Source organism: Aspergillus undulatus (genome assembly GCF_047715775.1).
Source record: "Aspergillus undulatus strain CBS 261.88 unplaced genomic scaffold BDV17scaffold_9, whole genome shotgun sequence".
NCBI lineage: Eukaryota > Fungi > Ascomycota > Eurotiomycetes > Eurotiales > Aspergillaceae > Aspergillus > Aspergillus undulatus.
Window position 1 is genome coordinate 268,130 of NW_027396613.1, and position 17,871 is coordinate 286,000.

The 17,871-nt window shown below is 51.0% G+C and overlaps 6 protein-coding genes across 6 annotated transcripts; 4 read left to right on the plus strand and 2 right to left on the minus strand.

Moving 5' to 3' along the window:
• Positions 1-112: 112 nt before the first annotated feature.
• Positions 113-2,836, minus strand: BDV17DRAFT_240128 (AP-3 complex subunit beta). Its single transcript, XM_073755946.1, has one exon. It carries the CDS (start codon positions 2,477-2,479, stop codon positions 221-223), a length of 2,259 nt encoding a protein of 752 aa, XP_073618425.1. The 5' UTR covers positions 2,480-2,836; the 3' UTR covers positions 113-220.
• Positions 2,837-2,867: 31 nt separating this feature from the next.
• On the plus strand, positions 2,868-3,867 carry BDV17DRAFT_240130 (uncharacterized protein). The gene has a single exon (XM_073755947.1). It carries the CDS (start codon positions 3,078-3,080, stop codon positions 3,732-3,734), a length of 657 nt encoding a protein of 218 aa, XP_073618426.1. The 5' UTR covers positions 2,868-3,077; the 3' UTR covers positions 3,735-3,867.
• A 1,036-nt stretch (positions 3,868-4,903) lies between these two features.
• Positions 4,904-5,487, minus strand: nuf2 (kinetochore-associated Ndc80 complex subunit NUF2). The gene is made up of 2 exons (XM_073757010.1): positions 5,305-5,487; positions 4,904-5,249 (listed from the first exon to the last, which is right to left on the minus strand). Exons 1-2 carry the CDS (start codon positions 5,404-5,406, stop codon positions 4,941-4,943), a joined length of 411 nt encoding a protein of 136 aa, XP_073618427.1. The 5' UTR covers positions 5,407-5,487; the 3' UTR covers positions 4,904-4,940.
• A 161-nt stretch (positions 5,488-5,648) lies between these two features.
• BDV17DRAFT_240145 (translation initiation factor eIF2B subunit alpha) lies at positions 5,649-7,092 on the plus strand. The gene is made up of 2 exons (XM_073755948.1): positions 5,649-5,764; positions 5,817-7,092. Exons 1-2 carry the CDS (start codon positions 5,733-5,735, stop codon positions 6,814-6,816), a joined length of 1,032 nt encoding a protein of 343 aa, XP_073618428.1. The 5' UTR covers positions 5,649-5,732; the 3' UTR covers positions 6,817-7,092.
• Positions 7,093-12,400: 5,308 nt separating this feature from the next.
• Positions 12,401-15,559, plus strand: BDV17DRAFT_240167 (uncharacterized protein). The gene is made up of 2 exons (XM_073755949.1): positions 12,401-12,458; positions 12,527-15,559. Exon 2 carries the CDS (start codon positions 12,648-12,650, stop codon positions 14,967-14,969), a length of 2,322 nt encoding a protein of 773 aa, XP_073618429.1. The 5' UTR covers positions 12,401-12,458; positions 12,527-12,647; the 3' UTR covers positions 14,970-15,559.
• A 562-nt stretch (positions 15,560-16,121) lies between these two features.
• BDV17DRAFT_288662 (thioredoxin family protein) lies at positions 16,122-16,530 on the plus strand (the record flags this gene model as incomplete). Its single annotated transcript, XM_073761454.1, has 2 exons — positions 16,122-16,156; positions 16,233-16,530. The coding sequence occupies 2 exons, from the start codon at positions 16,122-16,124 to the stop codon at positions 16,528-16,530; spliced, it is 333 nt and encodes a 110-aa protein (XP_073618430.1).
• Between the last annotated feature and the right edge of the window lie 1,341 nt (positions 16,531-17,871).

A 17,871-nucleotide genomic window follows, 5' to 3' on the forward strand; every position in this document is an offset into this window, starting at 1 on the left:
GTAGGTATCTTCACCAGCTGAGGTCGTTGGCGCTGGTTTGAGCTTTGGCCCTGCTCCAAGACCAGAAGCGCAAGCCGCGGAGGCTGAATTGACCGGGAGCTGCATCATTCGCTTATGTACTATTCTGCCGCCTTCTACCGCCAAGGTTCGAGCTTCTATACAGTAACTGATCATCTATCGGAGTCATATATTTGTAGTATATAGTAGATATGTTGGAGATCTAGCTCAGAAGCTGCCGAGCTTGTCCACGGTCATCGGAGTCAGTGCCCTCTTCAGAGCCCTCCTCTTCCGAGTCCGTTTCGTACTCTTCGGATGATCCCTCTTCCTCATCTTCCTCCTCCGAGTCCGTGACCTCTTCATACTCGGTCTCCTCTTCCGTTTCAGACTCAGTTTCGTCGAGCCACTGGTCAAGATTCTTGGCCTTAGAAGCAGACGCTGCTCCCTTTACCCGACTCGACTGGGCCTCTCTTGTGGCAGCTACGCTAGCTTGGTGCTCTCTGAGCGCTCTATCAAGCTGCTCACCGGCAGTAGCAGGTGCCGGTGTCCCTGGCTTATCTATCTTTACTTCCGACTCACGGAGTCTGGGGTCGGGCTCTTGTCCCGCTTCAACCCAGTCTGGTAATTTCTCATAGCCCCGCAGCCCAAGGACACCTGCATCTTGTCCAACGACGAGTGTTGAAGAGCCGAGCAAGAGGTCCTTCCTGGTCTCGGATGGACTTGGCTCACGCGGCACTGGCTTCGGGGCAAGGAGGAGCAGGTTTGCGATCTGGGTCGAAGAAGGGGTGGAGAGAAGAGCTTTATACATGCGGGCTCGGTCCCGAAGATCGTAAGACGTGTCATACCTGGCGAGTAGTAGTATATAGCGCCATAGAAGCGTGATTGCATCTTCTTGTTCTGGCTCATCTTGTTTCTCATCGATGCCGTTCGTCTCTTTTTGTTCTCCCTCATAAACATCGCTCCACTCGTTGTTTATCTGAGGCTCGGCCTCCGGCTCCGGTTGAGGCTCTTCCTTCAGAGGATTCCGTATGATGTGATGAAGGTAAACTTTGGCTCCAAGAAGAAGAATCTGCTGTTTCACGGCTTCAGATTCATCTGCAAACTTCTGTACCAAGACGCGTAGCACGTCCGGCGCGAAATTTCTGTGGGGTTCGAGCCCTGCGTATTCCCCGACTAACCATATAATGGTGGCCTTTGCGTCAGAGTTTGTTGTAAGTCCAAGGTGCTTCACCAACTGAATAACCGTTCGCTCGTGTGAGCCTGGGTCATGTTGAATAAGGTGCCGAATGACGGTGAGCGATTCCGATACAAGGTTGTCGTCAAGACTGGTAATCTGATGAAGCAGGATACGTAGACACTTGGCAGATGTCGTAGGATCACCTTGTGCACAACGTCCCAGTGCACGTACGCTCTCCCGTACCAAGCCCGGATCGGTGCCCTGCGCAAAATGTTCGAGCTCACTGATGATCAGGCTCTTGAAATGGCCACCGCAGTGAGGAAAGAGTATTGTAAGCACTTCAAGCTTTAGGCGCCAGATGTGGGACGGGTCCGATCCATGCACTAAGAAATGCGAGAGGTATTTGGTGAATGGCTTTGGATATTGTAAAGCGACAACGACAATGTTGTACAATGCAATTAGTTGCATATCTTGGGGACTTCGGAGCAGGGCGACCAGCGGACCAACAGCAGCAGCAAGATATTCTGTCGGAGCAAGGTATAGAAAACATCGGACAACTGCAAGGATCACTGCGGCATTACGGCTTTGCAAAAGCAGCCTGCATTGCCGTAGAAATAGTTCTAGGTCTGAATCCACGACAGGGACATCATACGTGTCCCCATTATTCTGATGAGTAGTATCGTTATCATCGTCATAGAACCCTTTCGACTTCGGATTTCTTTGAACTTTCCTCGTCTTGAGAGGAAAACATTTCCGAGCGTAAAAGGTAATAAGACGCATTGTAACCAATTGCCCCCATTCGTCCATGTCCACGAGCTTCTTGACTAAGCTCCGGTAATGTTTATGGATCAAATCGATCCTCTCCGGACAGACTTCCAGGAATGCAGAGACGGCTGGGCCAGCAACAAAGTATTGGCTATCACCTATCAGTGTCTCAATGTATCCAATGAGCTGCGGCTGGGTGCTAGGATCAAGGCGATAGCATTTTGGAATGGCGAGCGCAGCAGCTTTCCGCACATGAGGGCTCATATCACCGCAGCCACGTTTAATCGCTAGCGACACAATTTGATTTATGACTGGTACTCTAATGCTGGCCATTGTGCGAAGCGCCATGGCTCGGGCCTGAGGGTTTGAATCCGTGAGAGACTTTTGAATGGCATTGATCGACAAGAGGGCAAGATCGGGTTCTGCTTCCGCATGGTGAACAAGATAGATATAGACCAACTTCTTGACTTCGAGGTTCGCACTGGCGACGTTTTTGACGACAGCTGAGAAGAAAGGAAGCGAGGGTTCGGAGCGATACATGAGCTGTTATACGTCAGCGGCCGCAAGCAGGATTGTAGTAGGCACTCCGCACAGAAATGATTCGTCGCAATCCATCCAAAACATCGCGGTCATTACGGGAGTCGAGTAGCTTCTTTATATGCGAGACGCCGAGTTCTCGAGACGACGTGCCAATTCCTGTACCTCGAGACATGGAGGCCGATTGGGCGGCTTCCAGGGTGAGCTCCCGAGCTGTTTACGAACGACGTCAGTCGTGTGCCTTGATTCGCGCGAGGTGCTCTTGTAAAAGCTTACCTGTTTCCAGCATCGAGGAGATCCTAGATATTGTCTCCATCTCCGTCCGTAGCCCCTCCGCAGAGGCCAGGAGCACAGCGTCGGGAGTGTTGGGCTGGTGATGTGGGGAGTTGGCGGAAGAAGGCCGCGGAGCAGGTGACGAAAAGCTCTCCGGCCCTCGCTTCATTCGCTCGCGGTCTTGCATCATTATTCCCCGACGCCCGCATCTACATACTGGTTTTGCAACAACAACAACAACAACACTACTGCGAAGACGAACAACTGGCCAATCGCTTGATAATCCAATTTCTGCCTCTGTCAGCATTTCTGGTCAATCATTACATTAATGGCGCCTATACGACGTGTAATCAATGCGCAATGGGTCACCGATTTCCTGCAATATATCCTCGACGGCGACCAGCAATTCACCATACTGATTATCTGTGCCTCGCGAGAGTCGTTCCTTGAACAGCTCGTCGCTAATATGCAGTATCAAACGACCGAGTCTGTCGGCCACCACCAATTGCTGACGAAGACCCTGGGCTTGCTCTCCAAGTCTCGCAACGTCAGAACAGTTTTTTGCCCTACCCTGGAGCATCTGAGAGCTTATCTCACCACAGCAGTGGATGGCCGGGTGCCAGTCTCCCAGAAGAACGGGAGGTTGACAGCGCTGCTGGCGATACTCAATCCTTTGGGGCTACATCTTTCCACCAGGGAGTTTTCTGCCCAGGGCTTGTCCAGGACGCTAGCAAATGCAGTTGAGGTCTCTACGAGGACAAATACTAGTATTGTGCTTTGCGAGTGCCGGGATGCTCAAGATCCAACGAACGTGGAGCTTGGTGAGGCTCTGTGGTATGTGGATGTGCCCTTGCTCAGTAACTCTCTACGTGCTGGCCCCGAGGGCAACTACTGGACTGGAAGGGCAGTGCCTGTCAGACGAGTCGTACAGCGGTGGTTCCAATTTGCGAATTTGAGTAGACGAGACCATATCATGACTTCATGAGAAAACGGCGCGGAAAATACCAATAAGTTCAACAGAAGTGTGCAATAAACACCCGGGTATCCTTGACCTAGCCTAAACTCCGATATAAGATGAAACACCGCTTATCACAAACTCTTTTCCATCTCCGTGATATATAGCTTGATGTGGGATTCCAACTTGAGATACTCGTCATGGGCACTCTGGATCTCGCTCTCAATGTTCTCCTTCAGGTCGGCCATCTACAAGTGTGTTAGCGGACTTCCATAATCTGTTGGGGGGCGATAATATTAGGTTACCTTTTTCTCGGTTTGCTCAATCCGGATTCTTCTTCGCTCCATGTCGCGTTGTTTCTCGCCCCGCTCATCTCGGAGCTGGTTCTGTATCTGCCGAAGCTCCTCCATTTGCGCCTGGGCCGCCTCAGCCTTCTCGCGAGCATTGTGTCGTAATGCTTCGATTCTCTCGTTCCAGCGAGCTAACTGCCGCTGTAGCAGCTGCTCCGTTTGTTCAACTTCCCTGACATTGTTACCTCGATCGGAAATCGCTTCCTTATTTCTCAAATATCGGTTCTCTTCATCCTCTTCTTTCTGGAGTTCCGCAGAGATATCATCAAGGAGCTTGACGCACGCCTGAACATCATTACTGACGACTGTGAATGTGTCTGACGAAGTCTGCAATGCTCTGGCTCGTTTTTCCATGGCATCGATCTGAGCCTTTTCACGTAAAAGGTTCTCCGACAAGTCGTTTAGGGTCGACTGCAGGGTTGCAGGGCTCTCCATAGCATATGGCCGCAGCTTATCCACCTCTTGCCGGGCCTTGACTGTTCTCTCCATTTTCTCTTTCAACTGGTTCTGCTTCCTTCCCTTGTCAGATTTGACCCGCTCGAGAGTTTCGGCTACTCGCTCTTGGCTACGACCCAGTTCTCGCAGACGAGCTTTGAGTTCATCGTTCCTTTGCACTTTTTCCTTCACTTCTGCCTCGTTGGCTTTGAGATTGCGGCGCATCTCCTCAAGCCGTTGCTCCATGTCCTGGTTTTCAGCGTAGAGTGTATCAATCCGTTGTTTCGTCTTCTCCGTCTTGTTGAAATGTTCATCAATAACAGCAGTTTGAGACTCGCGGAATCGAACAAAGTTGATGAGATAAGAGAATATCTTCACGAGGCGGTCGTGCGTAGGTTTTGTTAAATCAGTGAACGTAAAGTCATTGACGCCGCACTGTTCAAAAGCAAAATTAACCATCGGTCGCGACGTTCGTCGAAAAAAGAATAGGGGCAAGTACCTCTAACATCAGTCTCCGTAAGTTTGCAAAGAAGCCCATCAAATTCCGCGTATCGGTAGGCACAATATCAGGAAAGTCGCCGCATATATCGTCCGCCGCTGCGCGCATCGCTGGTTCCACGGTATCACGCGTGGTATTCATAAGGAGCTCTGCGAACCATTCTAGCACCATTTGAACCTGCTGAGCGTTCGGCTTGATCAAATCGGCGGCGGTGAACGGAATCCCAATGTCGTTGATACATCCTGCAATCTCCTTATCTGGCTAGGTGTTCTTGTTAGTAGGCGACGCGGTGGGTGCATGATGGTCTCAGACGTACCAGGCGCATTAGCGCATCATTTTCGTCCTCTTTCTTGCGGCCTCCCCGACCATGCTGTTGGGAGCCGTGAAATTGCTGGCTCATTCGAGAGCTATACGCCATTGGTTTATATAGATTGCCCTGATTATTCCAAGCTCGAATGGTGAGAAAAGAAACACAAGCAAAAGAAGTTGCGGCGAAGAGAATGTGTCGGTGGCCTGTGATTGTTTACACCGGTCACGCCCGCCCGGCAACATTGGGACAAAAGCGGACTAGGGGCTTTCTGGAGGGGCTCGGCTGCAAACAATGCAAATTCACCGCGACGCTTCTTTTTCGATGACTCTTCGCAAGCTTGTGAACAGGAGCGATACTCTGCGCAGAACCGTGTTCGATTCACCTAAGAAAGTCTGTGAATACGCTAGGAGCTTTCTAACCTATACACATACATAATGGCAACCGCCGATGCCCAAAAGCCGTTTGAGTAAGTACTTCATGGCGTCCCCCTCATCGTGGTACTAATAGTGCGCTTTCAGCATTGTCGCAACATACAATGAATTGCTTCATTCAGATCCCGATATAACCATGCCAATCGCGGCTATCGAAGCTCTAGTACTCCTTCTCACACACTCCCCCTCATCCACGATATCAGAAACACTCGACCTCCTCGAAAAGTCAACCACACATCTGAAGAACTCCATCCCCAACCCTATCGGACTCTCCGCGGGAACCGACCTTTTCCAGCGTTATTTGATTACCACGTTACAGCGACCGGGACAGCTAGGGCCAGCGGGAGACTTCAACGCTATTAGAGCACACCTTCTGTCCAACAGCCGGCTATTCATTCGACGTGCAAAGGAAAGCCGAGATAAGATTGCTGCGTTCGGAAGAGGCTTCGTTCGTGATGGGAGCACAGTATTGACCAACGGTGGGTCAAGAGTTGTCGCCTCGTTACTGCAGCAGGCTGCCGACGAGAAGGGAGGGCCGTCAGCAGTTCGATTCAAAGTAATTTACGTTCTTTCGTCGCCAAAGGGAGACATCGAGAACCCCACCGCGGAGCCGGAGGGGATGGAAACAGTGCGTGCGCTGCGGGCGAAGGGCGTTCCTGTTGCTACCATCCCAGAGTCCGCTGTGGCATATTCACTCGGAAAGGCGGACGTTGTCATCGTGGGCGCGGAGGGCGTTGTGGAGAATGGCGGCATAGTATCGAGAATGGGCACCTACCAGATTGGGCTACTGGCGAAGGCTATGGGTAAGCCGTTCTACGTCGTGGCCGAGAGCCACAAGTTCGTTCGAGTCTACCCGCTGGGACAATATGACCTGCCCATCGAACAACACGTTATCGACTTCAAGACGCAAGAAGATGTCGAGACCGCCAAGCAACAGCAAAAACCTACGCCGCCAGTCATGAACTCGGAATTTGATGCTGGATCCGTGGACTTCACGCCTCCTCATTTGATTTCTGCGTTAATCACGGACAGCGGTGTATTAACGCCAAGTGCTGTCAGTGAAGAGTTGATCAAAATATGGTTCTGATATCCTTGAAATGCACACCTCTAGCTTGTGAGATGCTAGTTAGCTTTTGGCAAATCATACACGGCACATCAGGATAGCCAGCGCCTTGCGCTGCAACACATGAAAGCCGATTGCCAGTCACTGTCAACCCAGCTTCAGTCTCCTGTACAACTGCTCAGCATGTCATGCCCGCGCGCAGAGATTTGGCAGGCTTGTGCTCCCGTGACTTCGTTGGGTACATATAACCAGTTCCACCAGCGCCTCATTGCTGCAAGCGACTGTTCTGGTGCTGTTGGAAGCATCAGAGCAAAATAATCGCTGTACTATCTACGATTTATGCACCATAAGATACAACGTTCTACTAGGACATGTCACCGTATAGCCCTGAGAGTAGAGAATTATCAAAAATATTGCATAACCCTGAACTCCTATCCCTGTGCAATTTTCTGGCTGGCCGTATTCATGCCCGTCATGTCGTAGATCTGTCCCGCAAATCTTCCATCGTATCTCATATTCAAGCAGTCCAGACAGTCCATATCGTTGGAAATCGTCATTCATTCAGTCATTCTATTCATGTTGCGGGCATCACGCTTGAAGGTCGTCCACGTCGAGCATTCATCCGTACTCCAGTCCATCCGAACCAATCCCTCCGGTCCAGCTGAATCACGCAAATCATTCCAATTCCCATTCTCGTCTCACCAAGTCATATCGCATCTCGCATATCGAAAGACATCCAACGCAAGCGGCCCTCAGCACGCACGGAGTCTAGTTCCAAGAAGTTCACGGTACCGGACTCAAATCCCATATCCTCCTCCATCGTCCCGTGTTCGTATTTGCTCGCGTGGTTCATTCAATTTGCTATGTGCTTCAGGAGCAAAGCCTGCGAATCAAGGAGTTGCGTCTGCATCGACGCAAAAGCGTAGAGGAGAAGGTAGCCGAATACTACGAAAAGCCAGAGGGCCGCCATCTGGATGGATTGGACTAGGTATAATGGTCCCCGACAAAGTCGGTCAGTAGTTCGTATGGGTGGAGTATGTAGTAATATCTTGTCTCGGTTCGAGAGGGATAGTAGTGGTGGTCGAACACAGTGGCCCGTGAGCAAGTGAAGGATAAGGTGGATGTCGATGTTTACGAAAGTAGCACAGAGGGAGAGAGTAAGGTAGGCCGTGGCGGAAACTACTCTGCAAGTATGTGAATCATCCCAGGAATCCACGCCCAACAAACGAGATCACCCGCTAGTACCGGGGAGTCGGGGACACTGGGCACTGGAGTCTGGACAGGTCATATTTCCCTCACTCAGGCAGCAAAAGCCCGGAAGAGCGGAGGGCAGGGCGCCCAAAGTAAACCCAAGCTATACATGCCAAACGTGATGCTTTGTTCAAAGTTTACACTCTGACTAGAGAAGAAAGAGGCGGGGTATAACGGATCGGAAGACAGGCCTGGTTATTTACGAGTGACGAGACGGAGATCGGCTGGATGCGGAATCTTGTCACGCGCGAGGAACGAGTTGGACTTGATTTGTTGGGGTGAGGGTGGCGAGTGATCACCGGGTCTGGATTTGGACATTGAGGTCTTGAAAGTTATTTTCGCTCTGATCTTCGGCCAGACTGTTGCAAGCAGGCTTTACGAGTCAGCGCGGGGAGTCGCGATTCTTCAGGCAAGAGTTGGACTGTTAGAGGGGAAATGAGACATGCTCTTGGTTATCGGAACCTGGTGGGTATGTCTCAGTCTCTTTAATCTACCATAGTACTAATCCAGCGGTGTGGTATAGATACTATATCAGATCAGATATGCTTTGGGGACAGAGTCTAGCGGTGAAAACAGCAATTCTTCTCATTGTTACAGATTCCAACGGCTTACTTCTCCATCTATAGAAGCTGGGAACAGAGTAAGGGTCCTTTGCAATTCGATGAGCCACACGTGATGTCATCCGCTCCCCATTGGGGCGCAGGGCGCTTCGGATGAACGCGGCATCTCAGGCTCGATGATGCTAAAACGACCTTAGCTCTGCAGATGGTAGTCATCAGATCTATAGCATACGCTCGTACAGTCAATACACTGTAATTCCACTACTCTTCACTTCGCACAGAGTATAGAGAGTATAGAGTCCCACAGACAGATCTCGCGAGAGCACCGCCTCCTGGGTCTATACACGCAAGCCCATCTCGGAACCCCGCTCGGCATCGGCCTCATCCTCTCCACAACATCGAAATACCTGGTCTTCAAAAGTCCAAGCTTCTCCCGCGGACGGCGTCTATCCTCAACAAAGACAACCCCAAAACGGCTCCGAAACTACCCCTCAAAGCTGCAGTACACCGGGGCTAGACCAGACACTGACACTCCCGCTCCTTGCGTCACTCTCTATCCCGTCTATCTGCGTATCTACATTTCATTTCAGACCATGGGCGCAGACTCGCTAATAACCCTGCGAGCGGACCAACCCGACTTCTACGCATACCCCGATGCCACTTCCAACAACCACAGACGACAAGATTCAGAACACCAGCCTGTCCCCGAGGGCCGCGAGCCCTGGTCTATACGGGGTCTCCTAAGCCGGCGCCTAAGCATAGGCCGGCGATATCGGGTTCTTGAGCGCGAGCCAAATAGGCTGAGAAAGCGTCCCTCGACTTCCACACAATAATAGACTGCGCCATTATTGCCGAATAACGAATCTCATCCCATCCCATCTCATCTCAGTTACTTCTCCGCGATCACTCGGTTAAACCTTTTCCTTCCATACCGATCTTTGAACCCTGTCCATCAGCCCGGCTAGGCGTTATAATCAATCGTTCGGATCAGGCGTCGCCACGTGTGTACCTCCCCGCCCCGGGGCTGGAATCCATCCATATTAATGACACCGCATTGGAATCTGGAACGGAGGGGTCCTCCTTCACATCTTTGACCGGTCACCGCTGGCATTCTGTTGGCTTTTTAAAATGAGCCTGGGCGTGTTTTCAATTCTTTCTATTCTTGTCATGCATCAGTTGATCTCAGTCAGCATTGGCAAATGTCCTGGATTGCGGCGGCTGAGTCGGGGTAGTTAGGGTAGTGTAGCAGTTGTTCGACTTCTGGGCCCAATGCTTTCTCACAGTCATACTTCCAGGTGGTGCACGGAATCATGATCTCTCAAGGCTCGCCCAAGTATGGGCATTCATTGTGTTGAACAGCAGTCCTCCGGCCCATTGACGTTGCGAATTGGTATCTATTACATCAGGCTTAGTGTTGTACTCGGCCTACCGCATCATGAGGTAGCAGACGTGATGAGAGGGTCATCTTTCATGCTTACCCATCGATAAGATATCAATCTATGTGAGATAACGAGATAATGAGAAAATGATCAATCCTATAAGCAGAAACAAACCTCTGCGCGGTTTGCGCCCTCACAAACAACGAAAAAAACGTACTAGAAAAACAAGTCCATCCCGAGGAAATAGGATCAAAATCGAGCAATCAGCAAGTATTATGGTAACTGATTCTGCAGCATGCGCGCGTGAGTAGTATTCCAGTCCATGTACGGTACAGTGTGCAGTGTGCAGTGTACTACTGCACCGTTGTACCAGTAGTATACCAGCCACAGGGCACTAAGTCGTAAGTAGCAGGAGTATATGTGACTCCTGCCAACGCAAATCAGACGTGGTGCCCTTCAGCGTCATCCCCGGTTGATGGAGTTCTGCAGGGTTTGTCCGGCAAATGAAATCGAAGGCGCGTTTCTGCATTTGGTACAGTAGTAGTGTAGACTGATACGGAGTCTTGCGTGAGAAAATGTTAATGGCTGTGCTCTCTACAGAGTAGATAGGCGCTATATTGGACCTGCTAAGGTATAGAGGATCATCGGCCATCGACCTCAGCACACGAGATACCCGAGTCCAAGGGCAAGGATCCCATGCGCCAATATGTGACAGGAAGAGATTTCGTGATGGATAACGCGTGAGATTCGACTTGTAAATTCTGCAATTTTCTGGAAACTGTACTTTGTTACCAAATATATTATTGGTCCCAGCATAGCCCCTCGATGCAGGCTCCTTGAAAGCCCGAACATCTCCCGCCAATGACCACGGGTTAAAATGGCGGTTACTGTTAGGCTTAGTGCTCGCTTTGAGGACGGATGCTTGACGATAAGTGTTCGGTGCTGTTTGTGGAGCTGTAGTCAAAAGGCGCACCGATTTCAAGAGTATAGGGTGAAACTAGCCGCTCGATATATATCCGCAGCGAGAAGCACACCGTGACCTTGAATACAATTTCTGCCCTGGGATCAATAAGAATGACACCTAGCCTATTATTACCAGGGCCCTGAACACATTTAAATACCGTCTGGATGGACCGGTGGAAAATTGGCCTTCCCCGTATGCTGTGCGAGTTCATGCGGTGTATGCCCAAGATGGCCCATGCATGACTTATTCTGCCCTCGTTCCTACTCTGTGTAGGGTTGTGTTCCTCAGAGCCACATCCCACTTTGCAGTCCTGGACAAATGTCAGATACTAGCAAAGATCCACTTACTTTTCTTCCATAAAAATAATCCCACTTTATGTAGAGATCGCGACGTCCATTATGGTGACGGCCTCAGGCAAGGCACTAGGGCATGTGATACATGGGTGATTTCCGGGAGATCAGCGAATCAGCAGAGCCACTTTTCCCAGTGCGTTGTAATTGTAATACGCTGGGCTTGTTGAGCTTTTCCCCAAAAGGACGTTCTAAGAATGGAGCTTTGATGTGGAGTCTGTAGGGGCGAGAATCAGCAATAAATGGGCAGGCGGCCCCTAAAGGCTAAAGCAGGTACCGTCACTGGGATTCCATTGGGCTGACATTGTCTGGAGTCTCCCCACCCGTGAAGAAATTGCAAGATCAGCGTCAAGACGCGTGACTCGTGAGATCAGAGCAGTGATCAGTGGACGGAGATGAGATTGCCCTTCTGATCTGACCATATCACTGATCAACTCAGCGCCGCCTCGACTCGGTCAGAATCATCAGTCATGTCCTGAGACATGGGGGCAACTGGCAACTGACTACGGAGTACCAACTGTAAGACAAAGAGAGTTAAGACATCGGGTGGATGCTCCAGCGGAACAGTCTGGGCCTGAGTGGTAATTAAACCCTCTCCGCCCGGCCCGCTGTCAACAACAGTGTAACTAAACGGCTAGCAGTCCGTCCTAGTCTCTTAGTCTCCTTGTCTCCTCCAGAGCAATAATAACAAGCCTAAATAAGATAGCCCATTCCTATTCCTATTCCTACCCGACCGCTGGAGGCACTCCGTCATCGCTCGTACATCATCGCTGGGTCTCTTTCTTAATTCTTTCTTCATCTCGTCTCTTTCTCTCTTTCTCTCCCTTTCCCCCCTTTCTCCCCTCTCCTTCTGAACTATCCCACCATTCATTTACTTCGCTGTTTGTTTATTATGCGTCGAGGCCTGTAGTCGTGGGAACCTCAAGTCGCCACTCACTGCCACTGCCACTGACGTTGACATACGAGTCATACACTACTCTTCTTGACCGTTTGATTGTACTACCAGCTGCTGCTGGCTAGACTGCTCCGACAACTACTACCTGAGGTACCTGCTGCTACTCTCACCTCATACCATAGCTCTACTTCTACTGAGCCCCAGCCTCTACTCCACCTTCGATCCTACTTCCAAACCTTCCTCGATCCGCCTATCGGCCTATTTCTGGTAAGAACTAAACTTCAGGCCCTCCATCTTTTCCTGTTCTTCACGCTTACCCTCGGCTGTCTCTCAAGCTATCCGTCATCTGATCGCGTGTCTTACCCTACTGCCATGAATCCCAACTTCGTTTCGAGCTCGAATATCCGGCAATAGGGGCCTCCGCGATCGACTCGTCGACCGGACCAAACCAACGTCATGGCGATATGGCCGTTTGGTCGCAAGGGTAAGCGGAATACTGTTCAGGTGGATTCAAATACTCGAAAAGACGTCGCCATGTCGCAAGGCCCTCGTCACAGCTTCGACGAGGCCACCCTAGGTCGAAAGCCGTCTCGCAAGCATTCGAAACGTCGCAAGAATCGTTACTCCCAGCCTGTCGACGTTTTCCCGGCCAACTTGAACAATGCGTCAAAGACAAGCCAGCATAATCAGTACTCCTCGTCCGGCTTCCAGAATGAGCGTAACCGTCCGGCGAAAGCGCACACTTTCCACCCTTCGTCTGCCCCGAACTCCCAATCACAGCTGTCGCCGAACACGTCTCTTCGCAAACCAGAGCGCAGCCATGAAAACCGTGCGACGTTGAAGAAGAGGTTGAGCAAGCGGAAGGCCTATGAAATTGCCAGGGAGCGCGAGATTCGAATGATGTCGTCGATGCCAATTGATATCCCTCGTCGCTTTACCACTCCTTCCCACGGTGATCCCATGCAAATCGATCATCGACGAAATAATAGTGCTCAGAGTCGACGTCTAGACCGGCATCGTTCTGATGTCAGTCTTTCGATTCAAGAGTCTGTTGCTTCGTCGCTGTCGGATTACTCTGAGACCTACACCTTCAAGGTCAATGGATTCGCTGCTTGGACTCCTCGCCCTGTCATCCGCTACGTGGAGTCACCGCGAACAACATACTCCAGGCATCAGAAATCGCCCGAGCCGGCCGAAAGGAGAAACAAGTCGCCTACACTTGGCCTCGAGGTTTCCGATGAGGACCTGCGCTCTAAGAGACGTGTCGATGAGCTGGCCAATGACCTCGATGCAGGCTCGTTGAGGGAACTGATGGATAGGGATCAGCGACGCCGGGAACGACAACAGATAAAAGACCAGGAGAAGCTTGTTCGAAAGCTGCAACGCAATGCCCAAAGGGTGCCTAAGTCTGGTCCGCCAATCGGCTTTTCTCATGCTCGTGAAGACACAATCAAGGAGCCCTCGAGCCACCGCGGGCGCTCTAGTCCTCGTGAACAATCCCAACCCACAACTCAGGAAACAGAGGCATTCTTGTCTGGCGAGACTGAAGGGTCATGGTTGCGAGATACTTCCCGAGCCCGTGTGAGCGATGCTCGCGAATCTCAAGAAAGTGTCCATGTTATCGGTAACATCGATGATAGCTCCATTCGCGAGCGAAAAGCCGGCAACCGCTTTAGCTTTGGTCTGTCTAACCAAGATATGACCATATCTCGCAGCACACTTTCACCCTCTATTGCACCGTCTAGACAGGGAGTACAGAGTCCGGACTCCTCCCAGCTCTATGGTACGACACGGGGATCCGTGTCTGATCTTTCGAAAAACGTTGGTTCGGAACGGCGCTTGTCCGACCACAGCGGACACGTCAACGCGATCACATCCATCCTCCGTCGCGGTAGCTCCCGCATAAAGCGAAGCTATAGCAAACGCTTCCCAAACCGCAGTCCCCCACCGCCGAAGAACGTTTCGCACGAATCCTTCTTCAAGGTCCACACACAAACACCAGCCCCTGCTCCTTATGTTCCTCCCAAAGTCTTGCTTGGCCCGAGCTCGTTCAAACGGTCTCAGTCCAAATTCACGGAGCACTTTGGCGATGAGCTCCTTTCGCCACCCGATTCCCGCCTCCAGTCTCCGGATATCCCCGAGGTCGAGGACGAACCCCTGGCCGAAGACCAGGTGCCCGATCTACAGACTGGATCTCACTACCCCATTTCTGGCTCTGATGGAGCCAAGAATCAACACCAATCTTGGACTGAGAGCGTCGAGGAAGATCCCGAGAATCTACCTCTGTCTCAGTCCTTGGCTTCTGTTGACTCTGAAGGGTCATGGATGTCGGGCCACTTCCTGCGCCGTATCTCACAAAGGCAGCCTAATTCTGCACGGCACAGCCTGAGCTCCTCCCGAAACAGGACGGAGGATGGTCTTGAGAAACCGCCAAAGGGCGAGAACCCTGACGCACAGTTCATCGGTTTCGGAGCTTGTCCTGATGAAAACGCCGAGAGCGGTGAGGCTGCTGCTGACCAGGTCAAGAGCCGGGGCAAGGACTCTGCTGCTCCTCAGCCGCAGGCACTGGGCGAAGCATGGCGCGAAGATGTTGCCAAACGACCGGTATTTGTTAACCCAGCTGTGCGGCCCCAGTCGACCGCGGGACTTGTCACGACCATCTCAGCACTGTCCCCCATCTCAGCTGACGAGGAAGCCAGTCCGGTTGAAGAACAGTCGGGCCAGGCTTTTTTCCCTGCCGATGATGACACCGCCACTAATACCCAGGCGCGTCGATGATGCCGCCGCGGCTTCTACTCATGAAAGTCTCGCCAAATACCCACTCTACCTTTCTGCTTTGAATATTTGAACACCCCTTTGGAGTATACACTCCGCGCCGCTCCTTATATTTTCCTACGTTGATGTCACTCCTTTGGCTTTTTTCCTTATTTCCTTTGTGTCTGTTCTAGACCTGCGATCCTATGTATTCCAGGCTGCCAGGAAGCTCAGTTGACGGCCTCTTTTCCTTTGCCCTTAAGCCACCTGATACTTGTCTACAGTATTGTTGGCGGCTTCGAATTTGCTGTTGTTTTTGTCGTGTTTGTTGATACCCCCCATCGGCGAGATTTTGAAGAGTTGCGTCATCTTTGGTATACGGCCGGCCTATTGTATGGTGTTCTTTCTGTGGCTTTCTGATAGACCTGCAGTTGAAGGCTATAGTCTTTGCCCTGCTATCTTGCTTGATATTTCTTGCAAGCTATTGTAATTTTACTACTCGGATAGTGTTTGGATAGAGGCCCACATTATATGCCTAAGGCACTCAATAGTCCAGACCGCCCAGATTGATAAGCCACGATCACGTCATCCGGTGCCGCCGCTTTAAGCCTCCGGTGTTTGGGGACGGGAAAAACCACGCTTCTTCACGGTTCTGCGCATCCAGTCGAGTCCAGTTTTATCAGCCCAACCAATTGCCGGTGCTACTGTAATATATACCAAAATGGCTTCTCTGCGCTTGACAAATCAATCTACACTGCTCCGGGCTCTGCGTTCTCGTTGGTAAGCACCTAAAATTGCCCTCATAGAACCAGCCCAGAATCCTCTCCTGCATTCACGCCCCCAGAGGAAAGGAAAGGTTGCTGCTGCCAAAGGTGTGATTAGTCAGTCAGGCGCGGCGCGGCAACGTCATTCCCGCCTTCTCGGGGCATAATTTCGCCCACTATAAAACCGAATCGCTGCCCCTCCTCCAGCCCCTCATTTCGAGCTAATCATCCTTGTCTTGCCATACATAACAGTCCTCAACCGTCCATCCGACTCTCTTCTTCCTATTCCCGAGCAACAACTCTAGCTTCGACAGCTTTGCGTCCCTCCGTCTTCCCGCGCACTCCCGCCGCTGCCACCAAACGAGCTTTCTCATCTACCCCATCTACCACTTTCTACGCATCACCGATCAAAATGGGCGCTTCCGAGCACGTTATTCCTATCAAGACGTACGTTTCCTATCATATTCTACCCGGGACTCCCTAACAAATACCATTGACTCACTAACACATCTGCCTCCAACAGCAAGGCCGATTTCGAAGAGAAGGTCAAGAACTCCAAGGGCGCCGTCGTCGTTGACTGCTACGCCGTATGGTGCGGTCCCTGCAAGGCTATCGCCCCCAAGGTTGAGCAGTTCGCCAAGGAATACCTCGACGCCAAGTTCTACCAGATCGACGTTGACGAGCTCTCCGACGTTGCCGCTGAGATTGGTGTCCGTGCCATGCCCACTTTCCTCCTCTACAAGGATGGCGAGAAAATCTCTGATGTCGTTGGTGCCAACCCCCCTGCTCTTGAGGCTGGAATCAAGAGCCTGCTTGCGTAAGCGGGTGGCTTGGTTAGAATTGAATGTCTTTGTGAAATGACTTGAACAATTGAATTGAACATGATTGATAATGATATCTGATATCTCCCTCTTGTACATTGAATGGTGGAGAACTTGAATGTCTGCTTTGTTTGAGCTTGATGTGCTGCTTCGGGCATGTATATGGAGATTAAATCTACGTCAATAAGACATACGACCGGGTGAAATAATTGAGCACTACTTGCAACCTTGGGCGTTCAACCCTCCCTAGAGCTGGGTGAGCGTAGCATTCTAAGCCGCAAAAGCAAAATCAGATGAGGTAGCCACGTACAGGTGTACATATACATCTGACTTAGGTGCGTTCTTGTACTACCTATGTTCGTGGCACTCACGAACTAGCTAGCTACCCCCATCAAGCGGCCTCGAGCCCGGTGCCTTATCCATTAAATTGGATATAACATGAACCTAGAGCTTTTCAAAACACCACTGCCATCAACGCACGTACTAGGTATCATCTCTATTATCCCAAAGGTATATAATAGGAGATGCTCGAACCGAGTGCTCAAGAGATGGGTTAGAAGCATTCCAGTGACTCACAACAAGGACTTGCAGACACATGTATACCTAGCCCTAGATTTACTAGATACCACCGGGGTAGATTTTCATTCTGGACTGTTGTTGACTAGTCTACTACTAGTACGTACAATGATATAGAACTAATTATGAATACTCGGAACTGGAGGACTCACCGCACAAGGCCCGAATACACGCAAAGCTGACGAGCTGGGCATTCCGTTCGTTTTCAGGTCTGCTGGCTCCTACATCCATCCCATCCGAGCTTTGGCGGGATAGAGATTAGTATTAGTTGGTGCTGGTGCAATTGGATGTGTAAGGTAGATTTCCAGCTGCATTGAATCGTCAAGTTCGTAGACTACGGGAATGATCAAGTCAGACCCGGCCCTGATACTAATACCGCGAACGACTTGATACTGAGCCGTATCATTGATGTGCTCAGTAAATACTGGGACTTGTAAGGTGCCTCCCCCCAAGTCGGGATTTGGTTATGCTATTAATTAGGATTTGGGGGCTATTGACCGTGCGAGTCGGCGAGGAGGCTGACTCCGTGTAGGTGGGCCGTGGTCCGTTTAACAGGAATATTATAACTTTGTTTAGTGGGTTGATAGTAGTTTATTGATTTGCGACTGCCGGTAAAAGCTGGAGTGCAACCGGTATTTGACTACAATGGATGGAGCTACCGGCACCCCTATGTCGCTGCGATTCAATAACCTGGGAAGGCGTGATTAACACCCGACCTTAGCTGAATGGGCAGGTGCTATACTTCGCCCCCAAAGCTTGTATAAC

What these genes read in the sequence shown, in the direction of transcription:
- BDV17DRAFT_240130 (XM_073755947.1), top strand. Translation starts at nt 3,078, where the DNA reads ATGGCGCCTATACGACGTGTAATCAATGCGCAATGGGTCACCGATTTC.
- BDV17DRAFT_240128 (XM_073755946.1), bottom strand. Translation starts at nt 2,479, where the DNA reads ATGTATCGCTCCGAACCCTCGCTTCCTTTCTTCTCAGCTGTCGTCAAA.
- BDV17DRAFT_240145 (XM_073755948.1), top strand. Translation starts at nt 5,733, where the DNA reads ATGGCAACCGCCGATGCCCAAAAGCCGTTTGA. An exon ending in GATGCCCAAAAGCCGTTTGA is followed by an intron (nt 5,765 to 5,816) that starts GTAAGTACTTCA and finishes GTGCGCTTTCAG; the next exon opens with CATTGTCGCAACATACAATG.
- BDV17DRAFT_240167 (XM_073755949.1), top strand. Translation starts at nt 12,648, where the DNA reads ATGGCGATATGGCCGTTTGGTCGCAAGGGTAAGCGGAATACTGTTCAG.
- nuf2 (XM_073757010.1), bottom strand. Translation starts at nt 5,406, where the DNA reads ATGGCGTATAGCTCTCGAATGAGCCAGCAATTTCACGGCTCCCAACAG. An exon ending in ATGATGCGCTAATGCGCCTG is followed by an intron (nt 5,250 to 5,304) that starts GTACGTCTGAGA and finishes AAGAACACCTAG; the next exon opens with CCAGATAAGGAGATTGCAGG.